At 42.1% G+C, this 13,495-nt stretch overlaps 1 protein-coding gene across 4 annotated transcripts in view; it reads right to left on the bottom strand.

Annotated features, from left to right (window-relative positions):
• GNB5 (G protein subunit beta 5) overlaps positions 1-13,495 on the bottom strand; it is a 60,791-nt gene that overhangs the window by 10,488 nt on the left and 36,808 nt on the right. For all 4 annotated transcript variants that reach the window (XM_019442098.2, XM_019442101.2, XM_019442100.2 and 1 more), the window contains one exon: positions 576-719. In XM_019442098.2, the coding sequence (XP_019297643.1) occupies positions 576-719 (144 nt within the window). The remainder of the gene's footprint in view (positions 1-575; positions 720-13,495) is intronic.

The following is a 13,495-nucleotide window of genomic DNA, read 5'->3' as shown; positions in this document are numbered from 1 at the left end:
TTGAGGAGGGATAAATATAGTTATTTAAAGGCACAGAAATGAAACATACACAGTTGGGGCCAAATACCCAAAAAGAAAATGGGGTCCCTGCCGATTACAGGCCTCACAGCCCTTACCTGATGCCCCACGCTAACACATGGGCAGCTTGGAGCAAAGGGCCCTTATGTCTTCCAGCTACAAACACCATGCAGTGGTGTGTCCAGCACTGTCCTCTCTCACCAGTGTCCTGACTAAAGTGAGACAGGACCTGAGGCAGGTTCGCCTGCTCAGTTCTCTGTTCTTATTTGCCCCTGACATATGTATAACACATGGTCAACTCTTCCACCTACTGCTCATCTAGGAGAACATTCCAGATCCCTCTGTAGACTGACTGTCGGCAGCAGGAGACCCTCACAGTCCAGCACTGTCACTGCCCCCCAAGCAATGCCAGTGCTGTGGGAGTCGGGGGTGTGGAAGTGAGCTGAGGACAATTCCTGCAGCCCCTTCTAGAGAAGTGTCTGATCCAGTCCCCAAAATTGCCAGCATAAGCCTCCCATGGAGAAAAGGGCCCCTAGGGATTTTCCTTGGGTGTTTACCCCAGACACGAAGGTGTTGCCTGTTTCTGAGGGGGCCAGGTCCAAGCAGAGCACATCGGCCCCGTGCCCATGGAAGCTCTGCAGCAGCTGTCCGCTCTCCACGTCCCACAGGGCACATGTGCCATCGCCGCTCGCCGTCAGGATCTGTCCACAGAAAAGGACAGGAAGAGCATTGTTATTATGACTTCTGTCAGGGGAAGTCAATCAGATGCTTAAAGCTGGATGGGGGGGGTGGAGGGGGGACGGAGCCTCCTTGAACACACACGGACACATGCCTCGCTATATGTGGATTCAAGCATAGAAATATTTCTCCTATACTGAGGGGAAAAAAGGTCATTTTTGACAGTCTCAGTGTCCTTGAGATGTGTGTTTATGCACCCTCCAGAGCAGGAAATTCAGAAGGCCTCCGCGCTGTATCTGCAGGGCTGTGTGCCTGCTGGCATGCAGGAAGTGCTCCGTGAGTAGCTGTAGAACAGCACTTGGAGCGCCTCCCACAAGCAGGCTGGATGCTCCAACTGCTTCTCAGACACCAACTGCTCCCCAGCCACCATGATGCAGGTTAATTTGCACTGGGGGGGGGGGGTGTTGAGAACCACAGTTCTCACAAAATCTGAGGTCATACCAATGCTAATCACTGGACCCCACCCGGAGCAGCCAGGGTCAGGCAGCATTTTCTTAGACACATTCTCCTGTGGCTGCTTCTTTCCAGAGCAGGGTGCTGCCCAAGAAGGTCCTAGGGCCACTGATGAGGCCACACTCATGCACTCATGGATTCAACAAGCATTAGCTGTGTGCTTATGACGTCCAGGTGCTGTGTTAACAGGCATTGATCAGGGTTTGCACAAAGACTATATTTTGGTCTCTGCTCTCCTGGAGCTCAGTTCAACAGACTTGGCCATAAGAACTGACACAAAACTAATTCCCTACCCCTGTGTTAAACAATTCTGAGACCAGGAAGAATTTCCCCGGGCTGTGTTCGACAATACTGACACCAAGTAAAAACAACCTAGCTGCTTGCTTCAGGAAATACCTGCGCCTGCAAGATAAGACTGTAAACCAACTCAACAACTTATTTATCAAGACTAACAGCTTGCCCAACAATACTCACTTCAAGACTCTTACTTTGTGGGGCTCACCAACCCAAAGCTATCAATGTTATAACCAGTCTCCTACCTGGAGAGACCCACCTTAAAATCACCCAGCTTGGACCCCAAAACTCTCCAAGTATCCTTCCCTGATTTCTTCATTTTGAGATGTTATGGAGATTTTGTCAACTTGGGGTTCTCCCTTGCTGCACTAGGTCTAAGAAGCTTGACGTTGCTGGATAGCAAGTTTTTCCGAGGATCTCGGCAGACAAGACGATGAGGACTCACAATGGAGTGAGAAGTGCTGAGGTACAGGCAGACCCATGGGAGGGGCAATCAACCCATTCTGGTAACATCTGAGCTGATCTTCAAGGATGAGTGAGAGCTGACCAGGTGAAGGGGAGGGGACGGAGGGCATGCAGGTGAAGGCCTATCTCTGCACCAAAGGAGAGGTATGCCTGGTATAGAGTGAGGACTTCAGCCTGTAGGCCAGACTGAGCTGTGGGAAGCAAGAGGGTAAGATCAAAGGCATATTTTAGGGAAATCTGTCTAAGACCAGTGCAGCACCCCTCAAGCAGCGTCTGATAAGTGTACTTACAAGTACACAGGCCGGCCTATACTGCGAGAGGAACCCTGCAGTACCTGGGGTGAGGGGTGTTAGGGTTTTAACTTTCATCACAGCCAGTGTGTGTGAGGCTTGGGCTCTAGCTGAGCATAGCCTCATGTGGCTGGGAGAAAGGCAGCGGAGATCCCAGGATCACAGCCTCTCAGACCCAGCTGCCCATACTGCAGGGCCTGGGGAAGCTTGTCCTGAGCAGCCAAGGGTTGGGGGATCCACAAGGGCTAAGCTCTGGATAGCACAGCCTCCCAAGCCCCACCTTCCTGCTGCTCCCAGGGCCTGAATGAGGTGACAAGACAACACAGGAAGTGGCTCTTGCAGTGAAAGTGCCCACATAGAGAGCCCTCTGTGGGTGGAAATTACTGATGGCCGAGGAAAGCAAATGGGCTTTAGGAACTGCCAGCATACAGTGCACCCAGTGACCGCACTGCACCCCCAAATTCCTTCTGCTGGTGGTGTTCTCGCCTCCTCTCCTTGCTTCCTGTTCTCTTCCCTTTTCTCTTATACCCTGGGCCTAGCACTTAAAAAGAAATTGTGGTTTATATACACAATGGAATACTACTTGGCAATGAGAAAGAATGAAATGTGGCCTTTTGTAGCAACGTGGACGGAACTGGAGAGTGTTATGCCAAGTGAAATAAGTCATACAGAGAAAGACAGATACCATATGTTTTCACTCTTATGTGGATCCTGAGAAACTTGACAGAAGACCATGGGGGAGGGGAAGGAAAAAAAAAAAGGGAGGAAGGGAGCCAAATCATAAGATACTCTTAAAAACTGAGAATAAACTGAGGGTTGATGGGGGGGTGGGAGGGAGGGGAGGGTGGATGAGGGGAGGGTGGGCATTGAGGAGGGCACCTGTCGGGATGAGCACTGGGTGTTGTATGGAAACCAATTTGACAATAAATTTTGTTAAAAAAAAAAAAAAAGAATATCTTTTCTCTGCAATTAGGAGAGGAGAGGAATCTATTCCCACCCTAGCCTTGCACCCTCCAGCTGTACTATCTTGGAGCGCGTTTCCTGCCAGGCAGTGTGGGGAGGCCTAGAATCTCCTTGCAGCCAGAAGTCACTTCGGAGCTCTTCCCGGGAGCAAGAGCTGGGTGGGTTCCGAGAGTTCAAGTTTCTTGGGTGTGGCCTCCAAGGCCCTCATCAGAGCTCCCACAGGGGCAGCTTTCAAATTTGGGGAATCTCCAAGGCTGCCAAGCCCCTGCAGCTGTCCACGGGACTCAATCCTCCTTGGCTTCCTTTACGAGGCCCGGGTACACCCGACAAGATGACATAGGCTCATAAAAGTAACTTATGAGCAAACAAGACTTGTGGTCTTAAGACTGGGTCTAAGACCCAGGGTCTTAATTTGGGTACTTACATGTACAATATGCTATAATTCCCTTTCATCCCTCCTGGCCCACATCCATTCCTGTCCTATAGGAAAGGGCCAATAACCTTCATCTTCTTTGGGACATCCAAACAATCTGCTTTAAACAATTACCTCACTCTAGCTCTTTAATTTGGGAATTTTCGATACCATATTCTTCAATCAAAGAAATTAATAGTTTTTTAAAAGTTAGGAGTAAATCCTTAATAGTAAAAAAAATATTTAAAAATACTTTTATTATGTTTGTGATCTTCATTATAAGTAAAAATAGAATTTAAAAGCCCAATGGTCATCACGACAAATGCACTAAACAGAACCTCTAACTTGCCGTCAGTCATTTATTCTGGAATGTAGAGATTTTGTAGGTTTAACACCATAGTCTTATACCAGCTCCTTGAGGTTTTTTTTTTTTCCATCCTTGATCCCCAAAATATAAGGAAGCTTAAGGTTGATTAAGGTATGCAAACCAGGCCATGCATCTGAGTCACCCAGGAAGCTTTGTGTAAATATTAATAATAATAAATAATAAAGTGATAAAACCTAAAATGTATTGATATTTACCAGGGGCCATACTAAGTATTTTATACAAATCACCTCATTTAATCCTCAGAAACCCTTATGAGGGAGGAATTCACTACCATTCTCACTTGCAGGTAAGAAAAACAAAACAGAATAAAACCTTGTTTAGGACTGGCCGGTTAGAATACAGTGAAGCCAGGATTTGATCTCAGCTGTCTGACTCTGAGCCAAGACCTTATGTTGCTCTGTCTTCCAGATTGCATCCCCACAGGAATAGCCAGCAGGACCTTCTCTACCTGCTGCTAGCTGCTTGTTAGGAGGAAAGCACTTTCTACCTTACAGATGCCCCATTTAATCCCCACTTCCAGCACCCGTGGCCACACAAAGCGAGGGTGGTGGGACACAACCCGAGGGACTTCAGATGCCCGAAGACTCATTGTTCTTGCCTCCCTCTGAGCTCTCCTTCATCCAGACTCAACATCCTGTGTGGCTTTAAGTGGCTTGCTCCTCAGGCCCAAAGACATCTGGTTCTGGCCACTGCAGCCAGCCCAGGCCACAGCACCCCCTACCGTACAACTCCTTGAGAATCCTGGTGGTAAGCAACAGGTGCGAACACTGGTCAGCAATGAAAGTCACCTAGTCACCTGGTCTCCCTGCTACAAGCCTCGCATCCCCTGCTGACCTCAGTCAGCTGAAGCCATGGTGGGCCGTGGAAGGCTTTAATCTGACTCGGAGGCTCTCCTCATTAAAAGAAACCCAAATCAGGGCTCCTGGATGGCTCCATTGGTTAAGTGTCTGACCCTTGATTTTGGCTCAGGCCATTACCTCATAGTTCATGAGATCGAGCCCCCACCCCGTGTGGGGCTCTGTGCTGACAGAGCAGATCCTGCTTGGGATTCTCTTTCTCCCCCTCCGTCCCCACTCATGCTCTCTAAAAATAAATAAACACTAAAAAAAAAAAAAAGAAAGAAACCCAAATCTGATGCAGCCCTTGCAATGGCTCTCTGCCCTTCTCTGGGTCAGCCCATTCAGGGGGCCCTGTGATCTGGCCCCGCCCACCTGTCAGCTGCCTGCCTCCCACTGGGCTGCCCTCACACTTCACTGGCAACACCCTCCCCCTCCAAGGCTGGCTCAGGCAGCCCTTTGCAGCAAGTTTGTGACCACCCCTCCCGCTCTGAGCTCTCAGCTTCCCCCGCTGTTCAATCACAGATGGTTTCCATGAAGGGCCTGAGAACATAGGACGGTGTCAGCAAGTCCACCCCCAGACCCAGTGGTATCTGGCAATGTGGGTGGTGGGCACCTACTAAGGTTTGCTAAATAGATATGAATGAATAAACTAAGGATCCTTTTATGACTTGTTAAGAAACCTTAGTCAAATGTTTGAAGTTGTATTGTTTTCACCTTGTGGTTTATTCAAAGTAGGAAACAGATTTACTACTGAAAGCTTTTTCTTTTGGCATCTGTTAAAACAGGAGTGTGAAGTAGGTACAGTGAGGTGTGTAAAGCTCACAGCTCTGAGGCTCAGCTGCTCACTGAAGTTCTACTCATGTACAGCAGCTCATGCAAGCACCACTCAGACTGAAAAGATAGGAATTTCTACCCATTCAGAAGGTTCTCTGTTCCACTCCCATGACCACCAAGTCAATTAGAGGAGGATGTTTAATGTGATATGCAGTTTATCTCAACTCTATCATTAATTAGTATCCCCGACTTTCCTCATTGCTGATTAAAAATAAAAATGATAACCAATGAGAAATAATAGGAGCTTCCTCTTAGAGCCAACTGTTGGAGTACACCCCTCCAGTTAAGAAAGACATCAGACTAGCAATACTTACACTGCACAAAATAGACTTTAAAACAAAGAGGGGCACCTGGGTGGCTCAGTTGATTAAGTGTCCAACTGCTGATCTCAGCTCAGGTCATGATCTCACGGTTTGTGAGTTCGAGCCCCGCATCGGGTTCTGCGTTCTCCCCTCTCTCTCTGCCTGTATCCCTCGCACTCTCTTTGTCTCAAAATAAATAAATAAACTTAAAAACTTTTTAAAAATAAAACAAAGACTAACGAGACAAAGAAGGACATAATGACAAAGGAAAAAAAAACAACAAGAAGATATAACAATTGTAAATATCTATGCACCTACATAGGAGCACCTCAATAAATAAAGCAACTATTAACAGACATAAAGGAAGAAATTGACAGTATAATAATAATATGGGACTTTTAACACCCCACTTATATCAATGGATAGATCATCTAGGCAGAAAATGAACCGACAATGGCTTTGAATGACACATCGGACGAGATAGACCTAACATATATATTCAGAATATTCCATTCAAAAACAGTGGAATGTACATTGTTTTCAAGTGCACAAAGAACATTCTCCAGAATAAATCACATGTTGGCCACTAAACAAGTTTCAGTAAATTCAGAAAGACTGAAATAACATCATTCATCTTTTCCAAGCACAATGGTATGAAGCTAGAAATCAATCATAAGAAAAAATCTGGAAAGAACACATGGAGGCTAAAAAACAGGCTGCTATATTTAATGGATGGGTCAACCAAGGAATCAAAGAGGAAATTAAAAAATACATGGAAACAAATGAAAATAGAACACAATAGGCCAAAATTGTTGGGATACAGCAAAAACTATTCTAAGAGGGAAAATTATAGCAATACAGGCATACTTCAAGAATGAAGAAATAGCTCAAATAAACAACTTAATCTTATACCTAAACGAACGAGAAAAAGAACAAAGTCCAAAGCCAGTAGAAGGAAGGAAATAATAAAAATCAGAGGAGAAGTAAATGACATAGAGACTAAAAAAACAATAGAACACATTGATGAAACCAGGAGCTGGTTCTCTGAAAAGATCAACAAAATTGATAAACCTTTAGCCTCACTCACAAAAAAAAAAAAAAAAAAAAAAAAAAAGAAAGACAAAATTCAAATAAAATCAGAAATGAAGGAGAAGAAATAAAAACTGACACCAGAAAAACACAAAGGATTTTAAGAGGATGTTATGAAAAATTATATGCTAATGAATTGGATAATCTAGAAGAAATGGATAAATTCCTAGAAACATGTAACTTTCCAAAACAGAGTCAGGAAGAAGTAGAAAATTTGAACAAGGGTGCCTGGGTGGTTCAGTCGGTTAAGCATCTGACTTCAGCTCGGGTCATGATGTCATAGTTCATGGGTTGGGTTCTGTGCTGACAGTTCAGAACCTGGAGACTGCTTCAGATTCTGTGTCTCCCTCTCTCTCTGCCCCTCCCCCACTTGCACTCTGTCTCTCTCTGTCTCTCAAAAATAAACATAAAAAAAACTTTTAGTAAAGAAATTAAGAAAAAAGAAAATTTGAACAGACTGGTTACTAGTAATGAAATTGAGTTAGTAATAATAATAATAATAAACAAAAAATCCCAAAAAACAAAAATCCAGGGCCAGATGGATTCACAGGTGAATTCTACCAACTATTTAAAGAAGAGTTAATACCTATTCTTCTCCAACTGTTCCAAAAAATAGAAGAGGAAGGAAAGCTCCAAATTCATTCTACAAAACTAGCATTGTCCTGATACCAAAACTAGATAAAGGCACCACAAAAAAAGAAAACCACAGGCCAATATCTCTGATAAACACAGATGCAAAAATCCTCAACAAAATATTAGCAAACTGAAACTGAATCCAACAATATATTTTAAAAAATCATGATCAAGTAGGATTTATTCCAGAGATCAGGGTGGTTCAATATTCACAAGCCAATCAATATGATACCTGACATTAACAAGAGAGAGGAGGAAAAGCTTATGATCATCTCAGTAGATGAATAAAAAGCATTTGACAGTCTTTAACATCTATTCATGATAAAAACTCTCAACAAAGTAGGCTTAGAGGGAACATATCACAACATAATTAAGGCCATAAATGAAAAACACACAGCTAACATCATATTCAAAGGTGTAAAACTGACAGTTTTTCCTCTAAGATCAGGAACAAGACAGGATGTCCACTCTCAACCTTTTTACTTAACATAGTACTGGAAGTCCTAGCTACAACAATCAGACAAGAAAAAGAAAGAAAAGGCATCCAAATTGGTAAGAAAGAAGTTAAACTGTCACTATTTACAGATGACATTAGAGTATATATAGAAAACCCTAAAGACTCTAGCAAAAAAACTACTAGAACTGATAAATGAATTCAGTAAAGTTGCAGGATACAAACTTAATATACAGAAATCTGTTGCATTTCTATACACTAATAGTGAAGCAGCAGAAAGAGAAATTAAGAAAACAATTCCATTCTTAGTCAGTTAAGAATCCAACTCTGCATTCGGCTCAGGTCACGATCTCACAGTTGATGAGTTTGAGCCCTGCATCGGGCTCGGCACTGTCAGTGCAGAGAAAGAAATTACTGCCTATGTTTTCTTCTAGGAATTTTATGTTTTCAGTTCTCATGTTTAACTCTTTAATCCATTTTGAGTTTATTTTTGTGTATGGTATAAGAAAGTGGTCCAGTTTCATTCTTTAACATGTTGCTGTCCAGTTTTCCTAGCACCATTTTTTTTCAATATATGAAATTTATTGTCAAATTGGTTTTCATACAACACCCAGTGCTCATCCCAAAAGGTGCCCTCCTCAATACCTATCACCCACCCTCCCCTCCCTCCCACCCCCATCAACCCTCAGTTTGTTCTCAGTTTTTAACAGTCTCTTATGCTTTGGCTCTCTCCCACTCTAACCTCTTTTTTTTTTTTTTTTCCTTCCCCTCCCCCATGGTCTTCTGTTAAGTTTCTCAGGATCCACATAAGAGTGAAACCATATGGTATCTGTCTTTCTCTGTATGGCTTATTTCACTTAGCATCACACTCTCCAGTTCCATCCACATTGCTACAAAGGGCCATATTTCATTCTTTCTCATTGCCACATAGTACTCCATTGTGTACATAAACCACAATTTCTTTATCCATTCGTCAGTTGATGGACATTTAAGCTCTTTCCATAATTTGGCTATTGTTGAGGGTGCTGCTATAAACATTGGGGTACAAGTGCCCCTATGCATCAGTACTCCTGTATCCCTTGGGTAAATTCCTAGCAGTGCTATTGCTGGGTCATAGGGTAGGTCTATTTTTAATTTTTTGAGGAACCTCCACACTGTTTTCCAGAGCAGCTGCACCAGTTTGCATTCCCACCAACAGTGCAAGAGGGTTCCCGTTTCTCCACATCCTCTCCAGCATCTATAGTTTCCTGATTTTCATTTCACTCTGACTGGCGTGAGGTGATATCTGACTGTGGTTTTGATGTGTATTTCCCTCATGAGGAGCGACGTTGAGCATCTTTTCATGTGCCTGTTGGCCATCCGGATGTCTTCTTTAGAGAAGTATCTATTCATGTTTTCTGCCCATTTCTTCACTGGGTTATTTGTTTTTCGGGTGTGGAGTTTGGTGAACTCTTTACAGATTTTGGATAGTAGCCCTTTGTCCGATATGTCATTTGCAAATATCTTTTCCCATTCCGTTGGTTGCCTTTTAGTTTTGTTGGTTGTTTCCTTTGCTGTGCAGAAGTTTTTTACCTTCATAAGGTCCCAGTAGTTCATTTTTGCTTTTAATTCCCTGACCTTTGGGGATGTGTCAAGTAAGAAATTGCTACGACTAAGGTCAGAGAGGTCTTTTCCTGCTTTCTCCTCTAGGGTTTTGATGGTTTCCTGTCTCACATTCAGGTCCTTTATCCATTTTGAGTTTATTTTTGTGAATGGCATGAAAAAGTGGTCTAGTTTCAATCTTCTGCATGTTGCTGTCCAGTTCTCCCAGCACCATTTGTTAAAGAGACTGTCTTTTTTCCATTGGATGTTCTTTCCTGCTTTGTCAAAGATTAGTTGGCCATACGTTTGTGGGTCTAGTTCTGGGGTTTCTTTTCTATTCCATTGGTCGATGTGTCTGTTTTTGTGCCAATACCATGCTGTCTTGATGATTACAGCTTTGTAGTAGAGGCTAACGTCTGGGATTGTGATGCCTCCTGCTTAGGTCTTCTTCTTCAAAATTACTTTGGCTATTCGGGGCCTTTTGTGGTTCCAAATGAATTTTAGGATTGCTTGTTCTAGTTTCGAGAAGAATGCTGGTGCAATTTTGATTGGGATTGCATTGAATGTGTAGATAGCTTTGGGTAGTATTGACATTTTGACAATATTTATTCTTCCAATCCATGAGCACGGAATGTTTTTCCATTTCTTTGTATCTTCTTCAATTTCCTTCATAACCTTTCTATAGTTTTCAGCATACAGATCTTTTACATCTTTGGTTAGATTTATCCCTAGGTATTTTATGCTTCTTGGTGCAATTGTGAATGGGATCAGTTTCTTTATTTGTCTTTCTGTTGCTTCATTATTAGTGTATAAGAATGCAACTGATTTCTGTACATTTTGTATCCTGCAACTTTGTTAAATTCATGTATCAGTTCTAGCAGACTTTTTGTGGAGTCTATCGGATTTTCCATGTATAATATCATGTCATCTGCAAAAAGTGAAAGCTTAACTTCATCTTTGCCAATTTTGATGCCTTTGATTTCCTTTTGTTGTCTGATTGCTGATGCTAGAACGTCCAACACTATGTTAGACAACAGCGGTGAGAGTGGACATCCCTGTCGTGTTCCTGATCTCAGGGAAGAAGCTCTCAGTTTTTCCCATTGAGGATGATATTAGCTGTGGGCTTTTCATAAATGGCTTTTATGATGTTTAAGTATGATCCTTCTATCCCGACTTTCTCGAGGGTTTTTATTAAGAAAGGGTGCTGAATTTTGTCAAACGCCTTTTCTGCATCGATTGACAGGATCATTTTCTTTCTTTAATGTGATGTATAATGTTGATTGATGTGCGAAGTTGAACCAGCCCTGCAGCCCAGGAATGAATCCCACTTGATCATGGTGAATAATTCTTTTTATACGCTGTTGAATTCGATTTGCTAGTATCTTATTGAGAATTTTTGCATCCATATTCATCAGGGATATTGGCCTGTAGTTCTCTTTTTTTACTGGGTCTCTGTCTGGTTTAGGAATCAAAGTAATACTGGCTTCATAGAATGAGTCTGGAAGTTTTCCTTCCCTTTCTATTTTTTGAAATAGCTTGAGAAGGATAGGTATTATCTCTGCTTTCAATGTCTGGTAGAACTCCCCTGGGAAGCCATCTGGTCCTGGACTCTTATTTGTTGGGAGGTTTTTGATAACTGATTCAATTTCTTCGCTGCTTATGGGTCTGTTCAAGCTTTCTATTCCCTCCTGATTGAGTTTTGGAAGTGTGTGGGTGTTTAGGAATTTGTCCATTTCTTCCAGGTTGTCCAGATTGTTGACATATAATTTTTCATAGTATTCCCTGATAACTTCTTGTATCTCTGAGGGATTGGTTGTAATAATTCCATTTTCATTCATGATTTTATCTATTTGGGTCATCTCCCTTTTCTTTGTGAGAAGCCTGGCTAGAGGTTTATCAATTTTGTTTATTTTTTCAAAAAACCCACTCTTGGTTTCGTTGATCTGCTCTACAGTTTTTTTTAGATTCTATATTGTTTATTTCTGCTCTGATCTTTATTATTTCTCTTCTTCTGCTGGGTTTAGGCTGCCTTTGCTGTTCTGCTTCTATTTCCTTTAGGTGTGCTATTAGATTTTGTATTTGGGGTTTTTCTTGTTTCTTGAGATAGGCCCGGATTGCAATGTTTTTTCCTCTCAGGACTGTCTTCGCTGCATCCCAAAGCATTTGAATTGTTGTATTTTCATTTTTGTTTGTTTCCATATATTTTTAAATTTCTTCTCTAATTGCCTGGTTGACCCACTCATTCTTTAGTAGGGTGTTCTTTAACCTCCATGCTTTTGGAGGTTTTCCAGACTTTTTCCTGTGGTTGTTTACAAGCTTCACAGCATTGTGGTCTGAAAGTGTGCATGGTATGATCTCAATTCTTGTATACTTATGAAGGGCTGTTTTGTGACCCAGTATGTGATCTATCTTGGAGAATGTTCCATGTGCACTCGAGAAGAAAGTATATTCTGTTGCTTTGGGATGCAGAGTTCTAAATCTATCTGTCAAGTCCATCTGATCCAATGTATCATTCAGGGCTCTTGTTTCTTTATTTACCGTGTGTCCAGATGATCTATCCATTTCTGTAAGTGGAGTGTTAAAGTCCCCTGCAATGACCACATTCTTATCAATAAGGTTGCTTATGTTTGTGAGTAATTGTTTTATATATATGGGGGCTCCTGTATTCGGCGCATAGACATTTATAATTGTTAGCTCTTCCTGATGGATAGACCCTGTGATTATTATATAATGCCCTTCTTCATCTCTTGTTACAGCCTTTAATTTAAAGTCTAGTTTGTCTGATATAAGTATGGCTACTCCATCTTTCTTTTGACTTCCAGTGGCATGATAAATAGTTCTCCATCCCCTCACTCTCAATCTGAAGGTGTCCTCAGGTCTAAAATGAGTCTCTTGTAGACAGCAAATAGATGGGTCTTGTTTTTTTATCCATTCTGATACCCTATGTCTTTTGGTTGGCGCATTTAGTCCATTTACATTCAGTGTTATTATAGAAAGACATGGGTTTAGAGTCATTGTGATGTCTGTAGGTTTCATGCTTGTAGTGATGTATCTGGTACTTTGTGTCACAGGATCCCCCTTAGGATCTCTTGTAGGGCTGGTTTAGTGGTGACGAATTCCTTCAGTTTTTGTTTGTTTGGGAAGATCTTTATCTCTCCTTCTATTCTAAATGACAGACTTGCTGGATAAAGGATTCTCAGCTGCATAATTTTTCTGTTCATCACATTGAAGATCTCCTGCCATTCCTTTCTGGCCTGCCAAGTTTCAATAGAGAGATCGGTCACGAGTCTTATAGGTCTCCCTTTATATGTTAGAGCACGTTTATCTCTAACTGCTTTCAGAATTTTCTCTTTATCCTTGTATTTTGCCAGTTTCACTATGATATGTCGTGCAGAAGATCGATTCAAGTACGTCTGAAGGGAGTTCTCTGTGCCTGTTGGATTTCAATGCCTTTTTCCTTCCCTAGATCAGGGAAGTTCTCAGCTATTATTTCTTCAAGTACACCTTCAGCACCTTTCTCTCTCTCTTCCTCCTCTGGAATACCAATTATGCGTAGATTATTTCTCTTTAGTGCATCACTTAGTTCTCTAATTTTCCCCTTATACCTCTGGATTTTTTTATCTTTTTCTCAGCTTCCTCTTTTTCCATAATTTTATCTTCTAGTTCACCTATTCTCTCCTCTGCCTCTTCAATCCGAGCCGTGGTTGCTTCCAATTTATTTTGCAGCTCGTTTATAGCATTT

Source organism: Panthera pardus, unplaced genomic scaffold (assembly GCF_024362965.1).
Source record: "Panthera pardus isolate Hobbes unplaced genomic scaffold, ASM2436296v1 HiC_scaffold_24, whole genome shotgun sequence".
NCBI lineage: Eukaryota > Metazoa > Chordata > Mammalia > Carnivora > Felidae > Panthera > Panthera pardus.
The sequence above is the reverse complement of the archived record's forward strand: the minus strand, read 5'-3'. Positions and strand labels throughout refer to the sequence as shown.